Source organism: Vipera berus (genome assembly GCF_964194415.1).
Source record: "Vipera berus genome assembly, chromosome: 4".
In the NCBI taxonomy this organism is placed as follows: Eukaryota; Metazoa; Chordata; class Lepidosauria; order Squamata; family Viperidae; genus Vipera; species Vipera berus.
In genome coordinates, this window is record NC_138206.1 from 122,474 (window position 1) to 143,281 (window position 20,808).

The window sequence follows — 20,808 nt, forward strand, 5'->3', positions numbered from 1 at the left end:
AAAACAAAGAGATGACCAGATCAATTTGAAAGGAATTGGCAGGTGGAGAAGAAAGGAGAGGAAAGGCACAAATGGGTGGGGGGAGGGGAGGGGGGGTTGTGGACAATTAATTCAACGTCTCTTTCTTTCATTTCCCACCTCCGGTTTCCTCTTTTGCGCTCCTTTTCTGCACGCCAGGAGTTGCAAGGCTTACTCTGAATGGCAGCAGGTACACATAGATGGACATGCTTTAAAAACGGGGCAGCACAAGCCCAACTCCTAAATTTGTCTTAGACAACCTTCTGACGGGGTTTGGGAACGGGTTACATTTGAGCAAAAGCCCATCTTGGCTTCCGAGCAGGCAGACTCACCGTTCGGCTCTCCTGTTGACCTGGTCCTGCAGGCTGTCCAACAGGCGGACGTAGGAATCCAGGAAATCCAGAAAGCTCTTGGGGCTGACGAGGGGCAGGCTGTGGGCCAGGGAGGAGGCGTAGTCGGCTGCCGAGGAGTGGATCTGGGAGGCGGCCACGGCCGTGTTGTGCAGCAGGTCCTTCTGGGCATGCAAGGACAGCGGCCCTAGCAGGGAACACGGGAGAACAGAGAGTCTGCAAGCGGGATGAGAAGCCCGACGTCTCTGCCCTTGCCGAAAATGAGCTTAAAAAGGCCTCGAGGCTGGGAAGCGCAGAGACCCAGGCCGTGAGCGTCTCTGGGGATTAAGTGAGCGGAAAAGCAGCACCTGGGGAAACAGACCGGGTTTGAGGGCATCGGATGGTCTTGCCTGACACTGTGTGCTTTTCTGGCCAGGATCTGGTGGGCCGGGGTGGGCTTCCAGCTATAGCGGACACGGTCCCAATGTTTCGCTGGAAACTAAGGTTGCCCTTCAGAGACAAGGAGGTCAGCTCAGGTGCGCGGCAGACCACCAGCCTCTGGAGAGGCCAGCCAGAGTTGCCAGTGAGAGATCGAGACTTCCCTAAACTCTGACGCTTAACGCCGCTCAGCACCTGGGTGGCTTGCTTGGGGCAAGAACTCCGAGTGCAAAGTAAGGAGACGAGAGGAGAAAGAGCAGCCTTCTGAAGCCAGAGGGTGGGGCTGAAGGCAAAGAAAGCGAAGCCCCCTCTTTGGCTGGCACCAACCTCGGGTAAGATGTACGGCACTCTTGAAGTGGCCCTTCAAGCGCTTGGAAGCCACCTGAAGCAAGGACTCCTGGCTCCAGTTCTGGTAAATCTCCAAGCTGCAGAGCGACTGAGCCAATGCTGTGGCTGTGAGGGGTGGGAGCGCCAAGGAACCAGGAGCCCCCAAGAGCAGGAACACGTGCAAGTTGGAGCGCACCGACTGGAAAAACCTGCAAGGCCAAGATAGCAGGGGGGGGCTGAAGGAGTTGCTCTGGCCCAGAGAGGCCTCCCCTCTCCTCCCCCTTCCTTACTTCTGCAGCACGAGGTCCTCCCGCATGCTGCGCTTGATGCTCTGGTTCTCCTGCACCATGGCCTGGATGATGGACATGGAATCGTCTGGGCTAGAGAGCCCAGGGCAGGTGCCTTCGATCATCAGTGCCAGGACCTGGTGCAAGATGGCCACGTTCACTCCCGGGTGCACCAGCAGCAGCACTCGGCTCCCCCTAATTCCAGCCTGCCAGCTTGCCGATCTCAGCAGTGCCAATGCCTCTGCCTCGCTAGAGTTTGCCGGCAGGCTCATGAGCAGAGTGTCCGTGGCACGAGCCACCAGGGCCACCAGGGCCTGCCGGCCTGTGCACCGGACAAAAGCAACCAGGGCCCCGTGCCTGTCTGGGCCCCAGAGCAGGCGGGCCAGCCGTACCACGTGCCTCAATCCATCTGAGCACAACAGGAAGTCAGGGGGCAGGCAGGAGCTCAGCTGCCTCTCTAGGACTTTCCAAAGCTTCTCCTGATAGGGGTTGTGAGCACCGGGGCCGTGGAAGTCGGGGCCCAGGTCCTTGCTGAAGACAATGTCTGCTGGGGACTCGCCCTGCAGGAGCAGCAGGTGGAGCGGCAGCAGCGGGCCAAAGCTGTCCTTCCTGCCTGAGGTCCGGTGCTTGGACCGCACCAGGAAAGACCGATGGGGAGTGGCGTGAGACTGGCTGGGCTTCCTACTGCTTTGCCTCTTTTCCTCGTCCACCCCTTCGGGCTCTGTCTCGGGGCCCTCGTTTTCCGGATCGCCCAGGGCAGCTTCTTCCCAAGGAGAGGCATCGGGTGGGTCAAGCTCCAGGGCGGGGGCCTGCTCCACAGGATCCCAACGGTGCGGGTAGCCGACCTCGGCGCTGCACGGGAGCTCGGGCTCTGCTTGCAGAGTCAGCAAGAGATGCTCCTCTCTGGAGTCCTCCTCCCCCCCTGCAGAGGCCGTGGCCTGAACAGCGGTGCGTCCGTGGACAGGTGAGCTGGGGGAGGGAACGGCCTGCAGGACACAATGCTTGGCGCAGAAGACGGTGGTGGCGATTTCCAACAGGATCTGCTCACAGAGTTCCCGCTGTTGCTTTCCTCGCAGAGGGTCGCAGAAAGTGCGCAGGCTCTCGTGCATCCAGAGCCGAATGATCAGCCGGGTACTGAGCATCGCAGTGTGCCCCGTGCCCACCGCCGGCCTCCCCATAGGAGAGATGCGCTTGGGGCTTCCCCCCTTGGAACCGTGGTCTTCCAGGGGGGTGCTCAGGTGAATCCCCGGACGGGGCCGCAACAGAAGCATCCCCTTGATCACCTTCGCAACGTCATGCAAGGAGAACTGGAAGAGGCAGCAAGCAGGGGAGGGATGGAACCTTCTTCTCACTGTTTCATAAGTGTCCAGGGTGGCCTTGACCACTGCAGAGGCTAACTCGTGATGTCGGGTCAGCAGAGGGAATTTCTCCAGCCAGGTTAAGACTGTGCCAGTGTGCATGCTGAGCAAAGACTCCCTGCTCGTGGCTGGAAGCAGCACCGTGCTGAAAAGCCTGACGAAACGAGGACAAAGCGGTGCGCTGCCAGCGACCGGGACGGAAAGAGTACCGAAGCAGTTGAAGCCTGCGGCTGGGCACTGCTGCAGCTCCAGAGTCTCGGCATGATAGAACTGCTGGAGGGTGAGAGTCTGGCGCAGAGACTCAATCACGGGGCTGGTACCTCGGACTGGGTCTGAAAAGGAGGCGGAAAACCATGGGACCTGCTGCAGCGTTTTCCAAGCTCGCTCCCCAACCTTAGAGAAGGGAAGGCGGAGAGGAGGGGAGGGGAACTCACCGACAAAAGCCAGGTGCAAATCCTCCATCAAGAAGAGGAAGCGTCCTTTGCTCGCGGCACCCCGGGTGGGCTTGCCGGTGGGGAAGAGGCCTTTCTCCCTCAGGGCGCTCTGAGACCTCCTGTGCAGCAGTTGGCGCAAGTGCACCGTGCGGAAAGCAGGCGTGAGGCACACCCGGTGATACAAGTAATTGGGCTGCACAAGCATCTCGGCAAAGGTGGACTTTCCACAGCCCGGCTCCCCAACCAGGAGGATGGGCTGTTCTGTGCCCAACAACGTGTTCAGTACAAAAAGCACCCGCTCGTGCTGCAGAGGAGGAAAACAAGGTCACTGAGACACAGGCACGCACAGCACATCAGAAAGGGGGAACGTGAACCTCGGGATTCCATCGTACCTGCGGCAAAACTGAGAAGCCCACAGGAAGAGCCTTGAGGTAACTGTGCAGGTAACGGCCATTGAAAGGCCTCAAAGTGCCGTCCTCAGCCATAGGATAAAGATCGAATGTGGAAACTGCTGCCGGGAGCTGGATGGAGAAGCTGCTGTTGTGGAGGGCCCGGCGGACAAAGCGGTCAAAGAGAGGCCAGTACCTATGCAAAGAGAGAGCAGAGGCGGGCCAGCCCACAGTGAAACCACGACTCCTTCTCCCCCCTCCCCCCGATTCTTAGCCTCCATCTGCTCCCTGCTTCAAGGGCCTGGGCTCCCCACTTCCTGAACAGCACCCAGCACGGCCGCCTTCTGGGTCTCCTTCAAGCAAAGGACCTAATGAGTCTCTTCTGAACCAAAAGGTTTCTATTGCCCAAGGAGTTTCAACTGCATGTCCTCAGTTCTGAGCCCCTGTGCACTGACCCTTTCTTCAAATATAAATATAATAAACTTAAACACCAACAAAGATTGGGAGCCAATTTTGACAAATGACAAATTGGCTAAACAACTGCCGCCGCCACTGCCACCACCATCTAGGTAGCTACAGGGCCCCCCAGCATTGCCCATGCACTGACCAGATGTGGTCAAGCAAGCGGATGTGTTTTTAGGCTCTCCTGCAAACTGAAAGGAGAATACCTGTGAGGAGTCTGCCCAAGGATCAGCCAGAAAGGCTGCTGACCAGTAGGCTCTGGGCAGATCTCAGAGGTATCAGCTCCATTCCAGATGAAGCCAGAATCTCCAGGGAGAGATGGGAAACCCAGAGCTAAGACTGGAATGACCACACGGGGCAGTCCCACCCCAGTCAAGAATGGTGGGTGGCTTGGGGCTTCTTCTGGACTCTCAGCGACTGCTCCAGGTCAGCTGTGGCTAGGAGAGCCTTTGCGCAGGTTCCCTTTATGCCCTTCATCAACCAGGAGGCCCTTCGGACAGCCACTCATGCTGCGGTCACAAGAAAGTGATGGGCACCTCCCAGCACACCCACGTGTCACTATGCGAGCTGCATTGGTTGCCAATCAGCTTCTGGGTTCAGGTCAAGGTGCTGGTGCTTTTAAGTCCTTTACGGCAAAGGCCTGGGTACCTGAGGGACCACCTATTTCTAACTGTTTCTGCCCGCCCTGTGTGTTGTGCACATCCCCCTTGTTACTTCTTGACCTCTTATGGGACTAAGGTGGCAGGCCTTCTCTACTGCAACCCCCAATCTCTGGAACAACGTTCTCCAGAGATACAGAGGACGATTTTGCTCCCAGAGTTCAGAAAAACACTTAAGACCCCTTTTTTGGCTCAGGCCTGGCACTGATGTGTTTGTGGAACCCAGGTGGGATTTCGTTGATTATTGTTATTGTTTTAGCGCAAGCTGCCCGTAGGCTGTATGTTTCTATTGGCTTTCATTGTTTTTGTTTGTAGTTGTAACCCACTACATGGGAGTGGGTGGCTATAATAAAGTTTAAATAATAATAAAATCAAGATATCCTACAGAAATAATACCAAGAGTCTGAATAAAGACAAACCCTAACCCACGCCCAAGCATCCTTCAAGCTGACAACATCAACCACGCTGAAGAAACAGACCAAACTGGCCTAGAAGAAACCAGACGAAGAAGAGAGACGTGGCAAGGCAAAGTACCACATGGCCGGCATATAAAAAGACGAAAGGCAAATCAGATGACAAAATGTGGCAGCGTCCAAGAAAAATCGAAGAAAGAGACCACAGGGCTAATTCTGGCTGCACAAGACCAAGCCTTAGGAGCAGCAACGGACCAACGGACCAAGCCTGAGAAGGCAGCAATGGACAGCAAATGCCATCAGTGCAAAGAATCAAAGATTCCTAGGACTAGAAAGGAAATTGGTCTCAATCTAGTCCAGCCCCCTTTCCAAGGCGAGAGTCCTTATAGCACGCCAGACAAAGGAATGTTGAATCTTTTCTTGAAAGCCTCCGGCAATGGAGCTCCCACAACTCTAGGAGGCAAGATGTTCCATTGACTAATTGTTCTCACTGTCAGGAAACTCCTCATTTCCAGGTTGAATCTGCTTCTGATGAGCTTCTTGTCCTGCCCTCAGGGTCTTAGCATCTCTCTTGAATCACGGTGACCAGAAGCGGATGCAGTGTTCCAGGTGTGGTTTTACCAATGCAGTGTAAAGCAAGGACTCTGACTTTCCATGATCTTCATGCCATCACTGTTGATGCAGCCCAGGACTGCCCTGGTTTTGGCAGCTGCAGCGCACTGTGGACTTATACCTAAGCAGTGATCCACCGGGACACCTAGATCCCTCTCACAGTTCCTACTGTTGAGCCAAGTCCTCTTACTCTCACCGCTGAGGGGCACCTACTCCTTTTGTATTGAATGAAACCTTTTTTTTACTTTTGGCATTTGTTGCAAGTCAAAATTTATTCTGAGTCTTAGTCTTCCTGACTCAATCTTTGCAGAGTTGGGCTATTTGGTGGTATTCTGCTCCAGTTATAAGCCCCTCTTTCCATTTTTTACACTTGAATGAATAGAATAGAGCTGGAAGGGGCCTTGGAGGTCTTCTAGTCCAGCCCCCTGCTCAAGCAGGAGAACCTTTACCATCTCAGACAGGTGATTGTCCGGTCTCTTCTTGAAAACCTCCAGTGATGGAGCGCCCACAACATCTGGAGCTCAGCTGTTCTACTGGTTAATTGTCTTCACTATCAGGAAGTTTCTCCTTAATTCCAGGTTGCTTCTCTCTTTGATAAATTTCCAACCGTAGTTTCTTGTCCTTCCCTCTGGTGCTTTGGGGAATAGTTTGACCCCCCTCTTCTTTGTGGCAGCCCCTACTGGAACACTGCTATCATGTCTCCCCTATTTCTTCTTTTCTTTAGACTAGCCAAACTGAAGTCCTGCAGTTGTTCTTTGTACGTTTTAGTCTCCAGGCCTTGGATCATCTTAGTTGCTCTTCTCTGAATTTTCTCCAAACTCTCAACATCTTTTTTGTGATGTGGTGACCAGAATTGGCTGCAATATTCCAGGTGTGGTCTTACTAGGGTTTTATAAAGCGGTATTAATACTTCGCATGATCTTGATTCTATGCCTCTGTTTATACAACCCAGGATCGTATTAGCTTTTTTGGTTGCTGCTGCACACTGTTGGCTCATGGTCAAGCGATCGTCCACTGGGACTCCAAGGTCCCTCTCACAGTTACAGTTTTTGAGCCAGGTGTCATCCAATCTGTACTTGTACCTTTGCTTTTCTCCACACTGAAACTCATTTTGTTGGATAGGGCCTATTGTTCAGGTTTGTCAAAATCTTTTTGGATCCCGAGTTTGTCTTCTGGTGTGTTGGTGTCATCTGCAAATTTGATGAATTCCCCTTCTATTCTCTCATCTAAGTCATTGACAAAGATATTGAAAAGTCCTGGGCCTAAGAGGGAACCTTGAGGTACCCCACTGCTTGCTTCTCTCCATGTGGATGTAGGGCCATTGAGGACTACTCATCCAGTACGGTTTGCCAGCCAGCTAACAAATCCATCTGGAGCTGATGTTGTCTATTCCACCTTTTCCTAGCTTACCAAGGAGTAGGTTGTGGTTTACTTTATCAAATGAATTACTGAAATCTGGGATTTCAGAATTCAAAGAGACAAGCATCTCCCACACAATACCCCGGATAGGTGGACAACGATGCCAAATCCACTCTAAATATCACACTACACACGTGTCGATGGAGATTCTGTAATCCAGGTTATGGTTGTCCCAAAGGTGATTTTTCAAGAGGCATGAAGACATTTCGCTTCTAATCCAAGAAGCGTGTTCAGCTCTGACTAGATGGTGGGGAAATGGAAGGATTTATATTCCTTGCAGACAGGTGGTCATTTGCATTCTTTTAGAGGGCAAGCAGCTCCCCATCCAGTCATCACCTCCCCCAATGCCCGAGGGGCCTGAGACAGCATCGTCCTCAGCTCCTGGCCTCTCCAAATGTGCCAAGGGAGATGCGCAATCCCTGGCGGACTGTCCCTGTTCCAACTCCTCCTCCAAATTGGGCTCCGATGGGGCCATGACAGAACACACAGGCTGTGGGAGAACCCTGGCGCTTTTCTGCCTCAATCGTGGCTTTTCAAGGAGGGTATGTGTTTATGGCACCCATCTGGGGCAGGAGATGAGCAGTCAGGATCTCATGCCGTTCAGATGGCCTGCCCTCCCTTTGACTGTGCCTGACCAAAACAGTTCAGTATCGCCATCTGAGTCTTCCAAGAGCCACAAAGGGTTTCCCAGAGGGACGTGGTCTTCTCGGTCATGGCTCCTGAGCTGCTGTTCACTCCTTGATATAGAAACACACTTTAAATTGGTCTCTCCTTTAGGAAACTAATGCAAGCAGCTGGAAACAAACTTATTCTTAGCTGCTCTGAATTTGTTTTAACAGTTTTGTTTCACAGCTTGCAAAGTAGTTCAGGAACATTTCTGTTGTTTTCACAAAAGAAAGATGATCAAATAAATATAAAAAGTTGCCATGTCAGCTCAAGTCCCCCTACCAGCTCATCCTCAGCCCTGTCCCTGGCATCGGATGGCCTATTCTGGAATTTCCCTGCCGAGTGAATGGATGCCTATGGGTGGCCTTGGGGCAGGGCAGGGTATGTGTCAATGCCCGGGGGTGCTGGGGGGGGGCAGACCCCGATAAAATAGGCCTGGCCTGGTGCTAGCAAGGGCAGCTTCCCGCTTCTTCTCCACCTGGGCTATCCCCTCCCTCGAACTCTTCTTTCTGGGGAAAGGGTGGCAAGGGCAGAGCAGAGGGGCCGGGGAACCTACCTGGTTTGGAGATGGCTCCCGAATCCCCAAACGTAGGCGAAGACAAAGATGCTCTGGGCCAGCAGGGGGTGGTGGGCGGGGACCTCATCCAGGCTGTGAGCCTTCAAGCCGGGGGGCGTCCAGGAGCTGCTTTCTAGAGGTAAGAAGGCAGAGGGGGGTCACCCGGGCTCCTCGGGGCGGGGGGGGGGCGCCAACCCCCTTCCCCAGCCACTCCCTTCTTCTCCCCGGTCCCCAGCAGACCACCCTTACCTGTGGCCACCTTGGCAGCCGCCCGGGGCTTAAGCTGGTCGCGGCACATGTAGTGCTTGAGCAGTGCCTGGAAGATCCTGGTGAAGGCCGTGGTCTCCTGAACCCCCTGCGCCAGCAGGCGCTGGGGGTGGGCGTGGGGCAGCAGGGCCGTGCTGCAGTGCCGCTGCAAGAAGGCCATCGTGGCCGGGAAGAGCTCCTTGGCCAAGCCGTGCAGGGCGGCCAGGGTCTCCAGGGAGAGGCTGTACTTGTGGTGCGCAGGGGCAAAGGCAGAGGACAGCAGCACTTGCCAGAGCTGGGAGCCCTCCAGGTGCAGCAGGGTGCAGTGGGCACAGGCCGAAGGGGGCATCTCCGAGGCATCCAGCATCTCAAAGAGGAAGCGGAGGTTCTTGGGCGCCCGCAGCCTCTGCCCGTTGGGCAGGCTCAGGAAAGGCCTGGTGCTGAAGAGCAAGGAGATGGGCTCCAGCCATTCTCGGCAGGCAAGGCCGTCCAGCACCAACCACTGCTGGCAGCTGCCCTCGCCAGTCACAGAAGCGGCAGCCGAGGTGGTCGCCCTTTGCAAGATCCGGGAGAAGACCCCATCCCGCCACAGGCTGCCCTCCAGGCTGCCCACAAACTCCGACACGCTCAGGGCATTGGGCCACAAGCAGACGGTATTTACAGGCCAGAAGGCCGCCTTCTCGTGGGCACCTTGCACGCCAGGTGTGGCATCGCTGGCTGCCAGCCTACTCAGGGCCTTGGACAAGGTCCGCCAGGCGGTGGTCTTGCCGCTCCCCGAGGGCCCCAGGAGGAGGATGCCGGTGGCCACCTGCATGGCCTGGGAGAGCTGGCCGGCAACCAGGAGGAGGTCTGGGTCTGGCTGCAGCTTGTCCTCCTGCAACTGAGCCACCAGGGCGCTCTGCAGCCGATGGGGCAGCTGCTCGGAGTGGGGCAGGGAGGCGCTGGGGAAGACGTCGTGGAGCAGCTCGCACACGTTGTGCAGCCGAGGACCCTTGGGGCCAGTGAGCAAGGGCGAGCGACACAGAGCCTTCACCACAGCGGGCTCTTCTTCCAGACCCAGGAAGAAGACAGTCCGAGGAGAGAGCTTGGCCCGGGAAGTTGAAGGATCTTGCTGTGGTGCGGGAGCAAACAGGATGCTGATGGCCGCTTCAATCACCTTCCGGATGAGGGTGGGGCTGCTGAAGTGGGCCCTGGGATTGAGCATCCTCTCCAGTTTGAGGAAAGAGCACAGCTTCTCCGCCAGGAGTGGGGCCTCCCGAAAGCCAGCCACGAGGAGCATGGCTTCCGCAAGCCTGGTTAGGTCAGGGGGCAGCACCGCCAAGGGGCGCAGGGCCAGGCACAGCTGCTCCGGAAGAGACTCCATGGTGACCACACAGCCATAGGTCTCCCGCACACGGAGCAGCCTCCCCCCAAAAAGAATGTTTCCCAGCACCCGCGGCTGATAGGGCTCGGCCTCATCGGTGCCCAGCTCTGGCAAACCGACGGGCTGTGTCTCGCCCTCCTCTGAGCTCTCTGAGCTCTCCGAACCTGGGCTGGCAGGGGGGAAAACGCCCGAGGGCTGGGCAGAGGTGGCCCCCCTGCCCCCCTCCTGGAAATTCAGACACATCCTCTGCAGGTCGACAAGGCAATGGCTGAAGGCAGAGAGCACGGCGGGTTCCAGGGTCTCGGCAGACTCCAGCAGCAGCAGGGCCCCCGAATGCACAGCCCCACAGAGGTGCCGGGAGAGGCAGCCGATAGACATCTGCCTGGTGCAGTGCAGAGTGACCAGGTGGCGGCCCAGAAACTGGGCCAGGCCCCGCACTGTGTGGGACTTGCCCACGTCCGGGTGGCCCAGCAGGCCCCCACAGCAGAACTCCTCCAAGGCCAGCAGCAGCCCCAGGAAGGTCCGATCCAGCGAAGGGCTGCCCAGCAACGGTGGGCCAGTGCCCAGAAACTCGTAGCCGTACGGGAAGCGGCTGTCGAGGACTTCGGCCCAACAGCCGGGGAGACTGCCCACCCAGGAGCAACTCAGAGGGAGCCCTGCCGCCTGGGCTTTCTCAGGCAGCAGGCGGACGCTGTACTTGAGGTGCCGGGCCCACTCAAAGTTGCGGACAGAGGCCTCGTCGCGCTTGAGCAACCGAGAGGTGATGTCACGTTGCTGGATGGTGATGACGATCAGGGCCCCTAGCAACATGCCCAGGTGATCTTGCTCTGGATTCCAGGCGTGGAGGCTGCGGTAATTGCGGGTGTAATGAACCACGGCTTCCAGCTTCAGGCCGAGCCTGAGCTCCAGCCCCTTCCGCAGCCGCTGGTGCGAGAAGGCCTCTTCCACCGCCACCCGCCATAGCGCCTCCTCGGCCAGCAGCACGCACTGGGTCGGAAAGGTGTTGCCCAGCCCCGCCCAGCACTCGGCCACCAAGTGCAGGGGCAGCTCCGTGGGTCCAGGGCGCCGCTCAAAGGCTAAATCCAGCTGCGGCCTAAGGGTCAGGCGCTGGGCCACACACTCTTGCACCTGGTGGAAGACAGACTCCTTCATGCGATGCTCCAGGACGCAGAGCCACTGGGTGGCTTTCCGGCCGAGGGGGACTGCGCTGCACAGCTTCAGCTTCTCGCCGTGGCTTCCCTGCAGGCCAACCACCTGCACCAGGGGCAGCTCAGCTGAGATGCCTTCAAGGTTCTGCGACGTCGGTGGCAGGAGAAGGTCCAGCTGGCACACCCCAGGGAAGCAGCGCTGGGACCACGCCGAGGCATCCGCGGTTTCGTTGGCAGTGGACAGCATGGCCACCAGCTCCTCGTTGCTGAGGAAGAACAGGCGGGGAAAGCCCATCCGGGTGGCCTCCAGCACATAGTCGAGGGACCGGATGAGGCCCTGCAAGTCGGCAGAGCCCTCCAGGAAAGCTGCCTGTAGCGCGGCCCCAAGGAAGCGGCTGTCCCGGCTAGACCCTGGCCCTAAGTGGATACTGGACAGCACCAGGGGATCGTTGCACGTCAGCCGCATGACTTCCCGGAAATGGGCATCCAGTCGCTGGAACCGGGAATCCTGCGGTGTGGGGCATGGAAAAGGAGGATGGGAGGAGGATGGAAGGAGGGCCCAGAGAGGAGTGGGACAATCTTTCCAGGCCACAAGCCCAACTCACCAGCTCTGCGCTGGGGAGGGTGATGTTCATCTCGTAAAGAACAATGTTCAGGAAGACCCACTTCTGTTGGAAACTCACCCAGGCGTAAAGGAGGGACTCTGGGGGAAAGAGGAAGACGAGGATGAAGAAAAGGGAAGGGGATCCACCCATCACACGACACCCGAGGGTTTTTAACACTGATCCCTGAATGAGCAACTGGCTGGGTTCTCACAGCACACTGATCCTGGAACCGGGTCAGTACAGCACTGGGAGCCAAGAGAGACCTCATCTTTCACCGCTTGGCAACTTCTGAGTTTGGCCAGTGTCATCTCTTCTGTTCCTGCCGACTCCCTCCTCCCCCCCCCCAAGAGAGGGATTCGGGGTGACAGGTGCCCCTCGGGCACTACAGATGCCCAATGGACTCCTTCGCCCTGCAAGTCAAAGGGTACCCCTCTCCGTCTCCTCACCAAAAGTACGCAGTGTGGAGACCCAGCTCTTGGCCTCTTCCAGGATGTCGGAAGAGAAGGGAGACAGGATCATGTTCTGCAGGGTTAAGATGCTGTGCTCCACAGCAGCCTTCAGTTCAGTGGTATCTGCAGCCCAAGAGAAAGGGCAGATGGTCTGGACGTCTGGCCCAAATTGACCGCACTATTCCCCACCGCCCCCTCTGTGCGAGGGGGAGGAGTGAGAAAGCTTCCCCCTGAAAAAAGGCAGCTGACGGTGCACCCCAACCCCCCCTTCCTGTTCCCAGAAAGGAGGGAAACAGGCAGAGCGACACAAAAAGCTCCGGCAAGTAGGGAAGGGGTCCTTCTGGCTGGCTCCTGCTCAGCCCAAACGCACCCGCATCGTTCAGGGCGTCACCTGACAGCACGTAGGTGCCGCTGTCCTTGGAAATGTATTCAAGCTTGGCTGCACGCTGGCGGCCGCTAGTTGGACGTCGGAAGCGTTCCGGCTGCGGTTCCTGGTAGGGCACGTTGAGGATGAAATTGATGAGACGGAATTGCTTCTCCGCCCAGGCCCTCTCGATGCGCTGGAGAGTGTCCCTGGCATAATGGCGGCTTTTTTCGTGAGCATAAACCTGACGGTCAAGGGAGAGGATGGCTTTGTCACGGCCCCGCCCATCAGGAGCAAGTGGAGTAACGTGGCTTCCCCCAGCCGGTCACGTGCCAAGCCGCTCACCCTGAAGATAGCATCGCTGTATTCCAGCAGCGGGTAGGAGAGGAGCTGGCCCAGGGTGAACTGCATATTCATTGGGCACTTGGCGCCCATCACTGAAAGAGAGCAGCAAACGGCCAAAGCCAGCTCAGCCCCACCTGGCTCGGCCATCTGGCGTCTCCCCTGCCATCCCTAACCCTAACTCAGCCATATGCCCAGAGCCATCCTCCGGGGTGCAGCTGAGCTGCCCCAAGCCCAGCACCAGAGCCCCATTCAGCCCCTTCCCAGCACCCCTGGGCCGGCTCCGGCAGCACCTCACCGGCGAAGATCTCTTTCCAGCAGCTGAGCTTGAGGAAGTGGCTCCCGAGCTTCTGGAGCAAGGGCAGGTACTTCCGGAAGTTGGCAATGGCCCAGAGACAAGCCTGCATGACCCGGTGGTGGCTGTGCAGGGAGCTCTCCAGGCTGGCCCCCTCCTTCTGCCACTCCTCCGTCTTCTCCAGGGCCAGAGGGGCGCTGAACTGCAAGCGGGGCGGGTGGGTGAGGGGTTGGCCAGGACCATCAGGCTCAGAGTTCAAAGCTGATCTCCCAACCCTTCCCGGCCTGGCTGAGTTCCCTGATGGGACAGGGCGGGCAGGCGACCAACACAGTTTGGCCAAGCCAAGTTACTTCTTGGGTGAAACCCTGACGGCCCACCAGCCTGGAATGGCATCCCGGCCCCAAAGGACACCGGGCATCGACCCCTAGATGTCGCTGCCAGAGGGGAGCTGGCACTGGGGGCTCCAAAGGGCAGGAAGGAGAAGGGGCCTGACGAACTCCAGCTGGCTGCTTTTCTGTTTCCGTTCTCACCTTGACGAAGGCCAAGCACTTCCACTCCTTGACCTGCTCAGAAACGATGCGGAAGAGCTGCCAGACACGGATGTGAATCTCGATGACCTCCTGCTGACTGGTGAGGAGAGAGAGGTCCGTGTGCCCCCCTGCAAAAGCATTAAGAGACCCCTGACTCACTCGTCACACGCAGGAGGTTGACACACGCCCCCCCCCCGCAGAGTTTGGTCAGCAGCTCCCCCACCTGTCAGAATCCGCTGCGAGTTGCAGAGGTCCGTGACACGCCCCACCACAGCCTGGAAGCGCTGCAGGAGCCGTATCAGCTCGTTCTCCATGACACGAGGGTTCTGGGCCGGGTCCTGAAAGCGGCCCAGGGTAACCATGGTCAGCAGTTCCTGGAGCTCCTGGGTGGCTTCCTGGAGGGAGCTGGTGAGCTCAGCAATGATGCTCAGCCGGCGTGAGACAATGAAGTCGGAGACCTCCCGCTGCTGGTACACGAAGGCATCCCAGGTGTCCAAGAGCTAGGGGAGAGAGAGAGAGAGAGAGCCTGAAGGGCTCAAGGGTCCCATGGGGGCGGAAGAGGCGGGGACAGCAGCGGCAGCGGTCACCCACCCAATAACGACGGAGCCCGCCATGAAGCCTGAAGGGCCTTGCACCAGAGGCCCTCCTCCCGGAGAAGGGGCCAAGCAGGAATTTCCCAACCTTCTGCCCTGAAGGACCAAGGAGCCAGGGGGAAAGCAGGAGGGAGGGAGGGAGGGGAAGAAGGGCCAAGGACCCTAACCCTCTTCCTCTTCCTCTTCCTCCAGGAGCTCTTCTGCCCCGCCAGAGAGCAGCTCTTGAAAGACACGGTCTTCCCTTGCCTAACCCTAACCCTTACCATGTTTTCCAGGCTTTCTTCACCGGGGCTCAGAGAGCGATAGCACTGCTGTATGACCTCATTGAGGGCGCGCACGTAGTCCACGTATTCCTGCAGCTCGGTCATCTGGCCTTGGTAGTACTCCAGCTGCGGAGGAATAAATCAAGGCCACAACTCACAACTACTACCAGAGTTAGGCCAAAAGTTTTTACATCCCGATTCCACAAGTTCAGGCAATTTACAGAATCTGCCCCTCTTTTGCTGCGGGGGTTGGACATTCATCCCAGCCCCCAATTCCACTCCACCACTTGTGATGAATTTCCCTGTCTGGTTTCACAGTGGCACGTGGGGCCGGCAACTGAGATTTTAGCAGAGAAACACCAGGCGAAGGAAAGACAAAATCGGCCTGGGAAAAGGTGTAGAGAGCAAAGCTTCAGGGGATCACAAGGCTACCTGCAGGGAGCTGAGCTCACAGATCCAGAGTAGAGCCATCCGCCACCAGGACTTCCCCGAAAGATCCCTCCCCCCAAACCACGCCGCCAGGAACAGCAGCCTTTTTGGTCCTGGGAACTTCTGCCCAAGTTCTTAGGGAAGTGAGGACAGCCAAGGGGATTTTCCCAACATAAACCAGGAGGAACCCTTAGCTGATTTTCCTTCAAGGTTACCAGCCTGCAGAGGGGTTAACCCAGGCGCTTGAGATGCGAATAAGAACAAATCGGACCACAGAATCCAAGGGCAGATCATCCACTCCAATCCCTGCCCAGGACCAGAATCCCCTGCAGATGGACATCCAGCCTCTGAAGGTGTCTGGCTAAACAGACTGCAAGTGTCCCGAGGCAGCCCGTTCCATTCTTGAACCATTTGTAACACCAGGAAATTATTTCTGAATTTGCTTCCCTGTAATTTGAACACATTGTTCCTTCTTTACAATCTACCCTGTTGTCTAGACCAGGGGTCCCCAAGCCCCGGTCTCTGGACCGGTACCGGGCCACGGCATGCCAGCAACCGGTCCCCACAAACAAGCAAAGCCACATTTGTGGGATGCAGGCAGCACACAAAACCAGGCACTCTCCGGGCCGTGGAAAAACCTCTCTCCACCGAACGGGTCCCTGGTGCCCAAAAGGTTGGGGGCCTCTGGTCTAGACACCTTTAAGATATTTTATCAGGCCTCCTCTTCTTCAGATTAAGCAGACCTGATTAAACACCTGCAACCATTCCTGACAAGCTTCGTTCCTTTCCAGACCCCTGGCCATCCTTGCTGCCTGCTTTGGGACGCACTCCAGGTTGCCGGCGTCCCGCCTCACATGCAGGGGCCAGAACCGGACCCACCATCTAGGGGCGGTGTGAGTGAGTGACCAAGTGGGAATAAAGAGAGGCTCCTTCTCTGGGGATGGCTTTTGCTCCTTTGGAACTGCAAGGCCGGATGGGCTCCATTCAGCTCTAGGCCCGTTGGGACACCCACATTCTCCTGCAGGGAAGCACGGAAGCTGCCTTCTTCAAAGAGCTCAAGAACGGGCCGAGGGCCAGGCACTCTGGAATGGAGGTGTGGGGGGGGGGTGGGCAGGGAGGAGGAGGAGGATGCTCAGAGTGGGAGAGCTATGAAGTAGTGCAACCACCTGCCTCCCCCGCCCCCCCGTGTCATGGCGGCGCCAACTCAAAGGGAAAAGGGGCTTTTCCAGATTTGGGGGGGGGGGGGCTTTTCCTGGCCCTGGAGATTCCGCCCCGAGCAAGGGATCGGTCAAGAGGGCCCCCCCCAGGGTCTCTTCCGGGTCAGGAAGGCCTCCAGGATTCTGCTCCATCTCCTGAGCAGGACCCGAGGTTATTTGGGTTGTAGGAATGTGTCCCTCGCAGATACTGGCTACTAATTTTTTAAAATAAACTGAAGATGGCAAACGTATCTAATTTTTATTTATTTATTTCTCTTTATTATTTTTACAAATAATTCAAGGCTGTGAACAGATTCAACACACTCTCCTCCTTTTGTTTTCCTCACAACAACCCTGTGAAGTAGGTTGGGCTGAGAGAGGGGTGGCCTAAGGGCCCCCCCCCAGCTGGCTTTCATGGCTAAGGCGAACTAGAACTCACCATCTCCCTGTTGCTAGCCTGGGGCTTTAGGCCCAAGACCAAAGTGCCTCTCTGCTGCTAATGGATGCCTACCAAGAAATAAGGTCACCCTTCATGTGCATTTTGTGTAAAACTCTGTATAGATGTGGGCATGGGTGGGTGTGCACATGTGCACACACTTTGTAAAATGTATCAGTAAAAACTGTAACGGCTAACAAGGATTTTTCAAGAATCCTACTAGCTAACTTCATTTCCACCCCGGGCCCTGCGGTGCTGCCTCCCTCCTTTTGGTAGAGGGGCGAGTGAAGTGGGTGCCCGAAAGGCCTGCCCCGAGAAAGCCGCCCAGCTCAGAGAGAACGAAGGCAGCAAATCTCCCCTTCCACTGGAGCCTCCATCGTGGAGCGGATGGATGCCCCTTCCTTGGACCAAGCGAAAGGGAGGGCAAGGGCCGCCCACATAGCTCCACCCCACCCACCCCCCATCAACCAAATGTCAAGTAGGGGAGGCAAGCAGTGGCGATCAATGAAAAAGGGATGGGATCCAGCCAAGGGTCTCCACCAATCTCCCACCCAAACAACCTCACCCCTAACATTCAAACAGGCCACTCTCCAGAGCCCAAGATCACAAACGCAGCCCATCCCGAAGCCGTCCCCCTCGCCGCTGTGTCTTAGCTTGGTTGGTACAATGCCCTTGATTTCCCAGGCCGGCAAAATAGTTCCAGGGACAGCCCGGTGCGCATGAGAGCCCTGTGTGGAAGGATTTCCACCACGGGGGCCCAGAAAATAGGCGCCTACCTTCTGCGAGCACTTGGCAATGGTGAAGATGTCGGTGCCGACGTTCACGTACAGCTGCAGGACCGAGGACAACTCGGCGATGAATTGCTCGCTGCGGCTGGTGGTCTCGCTCAGCAGGAGGGCCAGGATGTCTTTGTCAATGGAGGCCAGGAGGGGCACTGGGGAGAGAGCAGGGCAGGCTCAGGGGCGCTGGCAGCACGAGGGGCCCTTCCCCACACCCCACCCCAGGAAACACGTACGGATCTCCTGAAGAATGCCACCGCAGTCCACCAGGAAGAAGCGGTTGAAGGTGATGACCACGTGGGGCACCTTCTGCACCTGGACCGCCCAGGTCCGCAACTTGAGGACCTGATTCACGTACTCTTCTGCCGGCCAGCCCTTCATGCTCTCCAGCTGGCTGTCGCTCCAGCTGTGCACGTACTGGTAGATCTGGCCCAGCCAAGAGTACTCTCGGCAGAGCAGCTGCGTCTCCGCCAGCCCAGCCTGTGGGAGACAAGAGTGCTTGGCCAGGCTCTGCCGGCGGAGGGAGGCCAGGGTGGTTCGGTTGGGAAGGAAGGCGTCCTGGCATGCCAAAGCAGGTGCCAGGCATGCCCCTTGGTTCCCGGGGCTGATTCCTTTCGGAGGGGGTTGAGCAACATCCTGAACCAAACTAAACCAGCAGGCTGGGTGCACAGAACGTGGTCAGCTATGTAGAAACAAATCAGGTTAAAACTAACCAATCTCGGCAAATTCCGTCACCAAGCTTATATAATGAATCCGGTTAAGTCTGTTTTGTGAATACTACACACGCTGTGTGTACTAAAATTCTACACAGAAAATAGACACGTAAAACAGTTCATAAACCCATAAGACAGAAACATAAACCTGCAAGCGTAAAAGTAAAGATGGACAAGCTCTGCAAAGGAAGGACTCCAAAGGCAGGGCCCCAGAGAGGGCCAAGCGGGGGCTGCAGAGACCTGCAGGGCCAGCGCTCAACGGCAGAGCCCATGTCTCACTGGCAGCCGCTTTCCGGCCCCTCCAGTCCGCTTCCCTGGGCTGCCAGGATGGAGGAGCGGCACCTGAGCCGAACTTGCAGGTGGGCAGCCAGTCCTCCTCGCCAGCCAGTGGGCCAGAGTCTGAGTCCGAGTCCTCACCGTGGGGAGTCCCTGATGGCCAGGAGCCCCTCCCCGATTCCTTGGGGACGCCTCTGCCCCTCCTGCCTGGTGAAAAAACCTCCTTGGGACTCTGCCCCTCCTCCGCCCTTCGGGGCCGGCCAACTTGCTGGCTGCCACTCGGTCACTTTCACCTCTCTTGCGGGCTCAGAAGGCCCTGAAGTGGCGCAGCATCTTCTGCGGCCCACACCCATTCTAGCCCCTCTACAGGGGGCTGCTTCAGGTCGCCCTCCCTGTTGGAGGTGGCTGGAAGGTGGCACCACCTGAGAGTCCCATCCCTTCAACCTGTTAAGCTCCCAAATTTCTCACACGGCTGTAGGAAAATATTGCCAAGTCAAGTGGAGGGACCGGCTGGGGCCCCAGCGAGTGGCCAGAGGCCCTGGGACTAGGCTCACCAGGAAGAGGCCCCGCAGTTTGGCCATGGCCTTCTGGATGATGCTGTCCGAGTGCAGGTCTCTCTCCAGCTGCTCGCGAGACAGCAAGGGGTACTCGGCCCGCAGCCGGTGGCCCAACACCTGCAGTCCAGTGCATGCCCTCAGGTCCAAACGATGCACCAGCTGAGCTTCAGCACTGCACAGCTCCGTCACAGACACCTGCTGCAGCTGCTCACGCAGCCTGGAGATCTGATCGCTCCTGCTGGCTGGGCCGGCCACCTCTCCAGCTTTAAGGAGAAAAGGGCCAAATTGCTATTTGCCAAAAATGCACGTTTCGTGCAAGGCAGCTATAAAGAAATCCTAAAGCTGCGGATTGGGTAAAGGACTGAAAAAGAGCCACAGGAGGATCAAGCCGACCCAGGGCAGCCAGCGCACCTCACCTCTGCAGAGCTGACCAGGACACAAAGGTTTTGCGCCACGCAGCACAAGGCCTCCCTCCCTCCCGGGCAGTGCTGACCCTGAGTCATCTCCCCACGGGCCCTTTGGCTCCCCACCTGCTCGGCAGGGAGGCTGCTCGGCTTCAGGCCTCCTGGCGCTGGGGCCTGCTTGAGCTTCTGCCTTCTCGCTTTTAACCCGGGTGGTCTGCAGGGCACGGAAAGCCAGGAAAATTGTGGGCTGCAGCCGGTTCACTCCAGAATCCGCAGCCCCATCCCGCTCGGCGCCTGAGCCAGAAAGACTCAGGCCGCTCTAACCCACCTCCAGGACTGTCTCCACTATGCTTTGCAGAGCCCCCAGCAGGCAGTCTTCCAGTTCCACGTCGGAGGGAAAGACCACGAGCTTATTGTCCGCACTGAACACCAGCTGGACCCGGAGGATGGCTTTCCGGGTGGAGCCATCAGCCTGCAAGGGAAGAGGTGAGAATGCGGGTGCTCTTCGGTGCTGGAAGCCAAAGAGTGGAGCTTCCCTGGATGTTTTACTCCATCTCTTCCTCCCCACAAATGGCGGCCTGATCACCAATTCCCTCCCCCCACCCCACCCCCCACGCCCCCTTTCTTGAGGCCAGACCTGCATGGTACAATTGACGAAGGTGGAGGCTTCCTCGTGCATCACGGAGATGAGGGTCTGGCACACAAGGAAGTTCACCAGCAGGGCCAGGGCCCCCAGCCTCCGGAGCCAGGACTCGGCCTCTCGCAGGCGGCACTGCAGCCTCTCGAACTCCACCCGCTGCTGGTAGGGGGACTCTTTGGTGAGGTACAACTTGTAGCCCTCCACTTCCGTCTGCAGCCCGTGGACCATCTTGTAGGTATCATCCCGCACCTGCCAGCATCACGTACAAAACAGCGGAAGCCACTGAGGACCCTGGGTTCCTTTGCTCGTACAGGGATCCTTCACCTCGGCAAACCCGGTCTGAAACTCCTCCAACGTTGCAGACCTGGTCTGCCGAGATGAAGGTTACCCACATTTACACGCCATTCAGAAGAGACAATTAAAAAGCCAGGAAGGAGACAAAAAGAACACACCCTCTCCAGCAGCCTGCCCCAGAAGAAGCAGGGTTAAGCACCAGACAAATGATCAAGCAGAAAGCAATCTTTCATCCAGACGCCGCTGGTACCAGAAGCCCAGAGCCCTCCGACCCTGGCTGGGCAAACTTTGATATATAAACAGGGAGCAAACCCCACACTCACTACTGTGATTGTGTGACTTAGCCAGGTAGTGAAAGGCTTGCAGGCAAACAACAAGCTCAGAGAGCAGCAAGGATATCAGCAACAGTTAAACGTAGGAGCCTGCCTGTATAATTAATCGACCGCTGAGTGACCACTTTCTTCCCAGGCCTTTCTCAACTTCAGAAAACCCAACGGGTAGAAGAGAGAGCAGGCAGAA

The 20,808-nt window shown here is 57.3% G+C and overlaps 1 protein-coding gene across 1 annotated transcript in view; it reads right to left on the reverse strand.

The window, feature by feature from the left end:
• DNHD1 (dynein heavy chain domain 1) overlaps positions 1–20,808 on the reverse strand; it is a gene marked incomplete at its 5' end in the record, with an annotated part of 43,795 nt that overhangs the window by 17,687 nt on the left and 5,300 nt on the right. Inside the window, 21 exon segments of the mRNA XM_081327674.1 lie at positions 351–555; positions 1,113–1,321; positions 1,403–3,089; positions 3,192–3,495; positions 3,584–3,776; positions 8,368–8,500; positions 8,617–11,632; positions 11,730–11,827; positions 12,176–12,301; positions 12,570–12,786; positions 12,888–12,979; positions 13,183–13,381; positions 13,710–13,837; positions 13,933–14,209; positions 14,566–14,691; positions 17,403–17,560; positions 17,642–17,885; positions 18,949–19,214; positions 19,482–19,569; positions 19,684–19,827; positions 19,993–20,244. Coding sequence (XP_081183800.1) covers positions 351–555; positions 1,113–1,321; positions 1,403–3,089; positions 3,192–3,495; positions 3,584–3,776; positions 8,368–8,500; positions 8,617–11,632; positions 11,730–11,827; positions 12,176–12,301; positions 12,570–12,786; positions 12,888–12,979; positions 13,183–13,381; positions 13,710–13,837; positions 13,933–14,209; positions 14,566–14,691; positions 17,403–17,560; positions 17,642–17,885; positions 18,949–19,214; positions 19,482–19,569; positions 19,684–19,827; positions 19,993–20,244 — 8,162 coding nt within the window.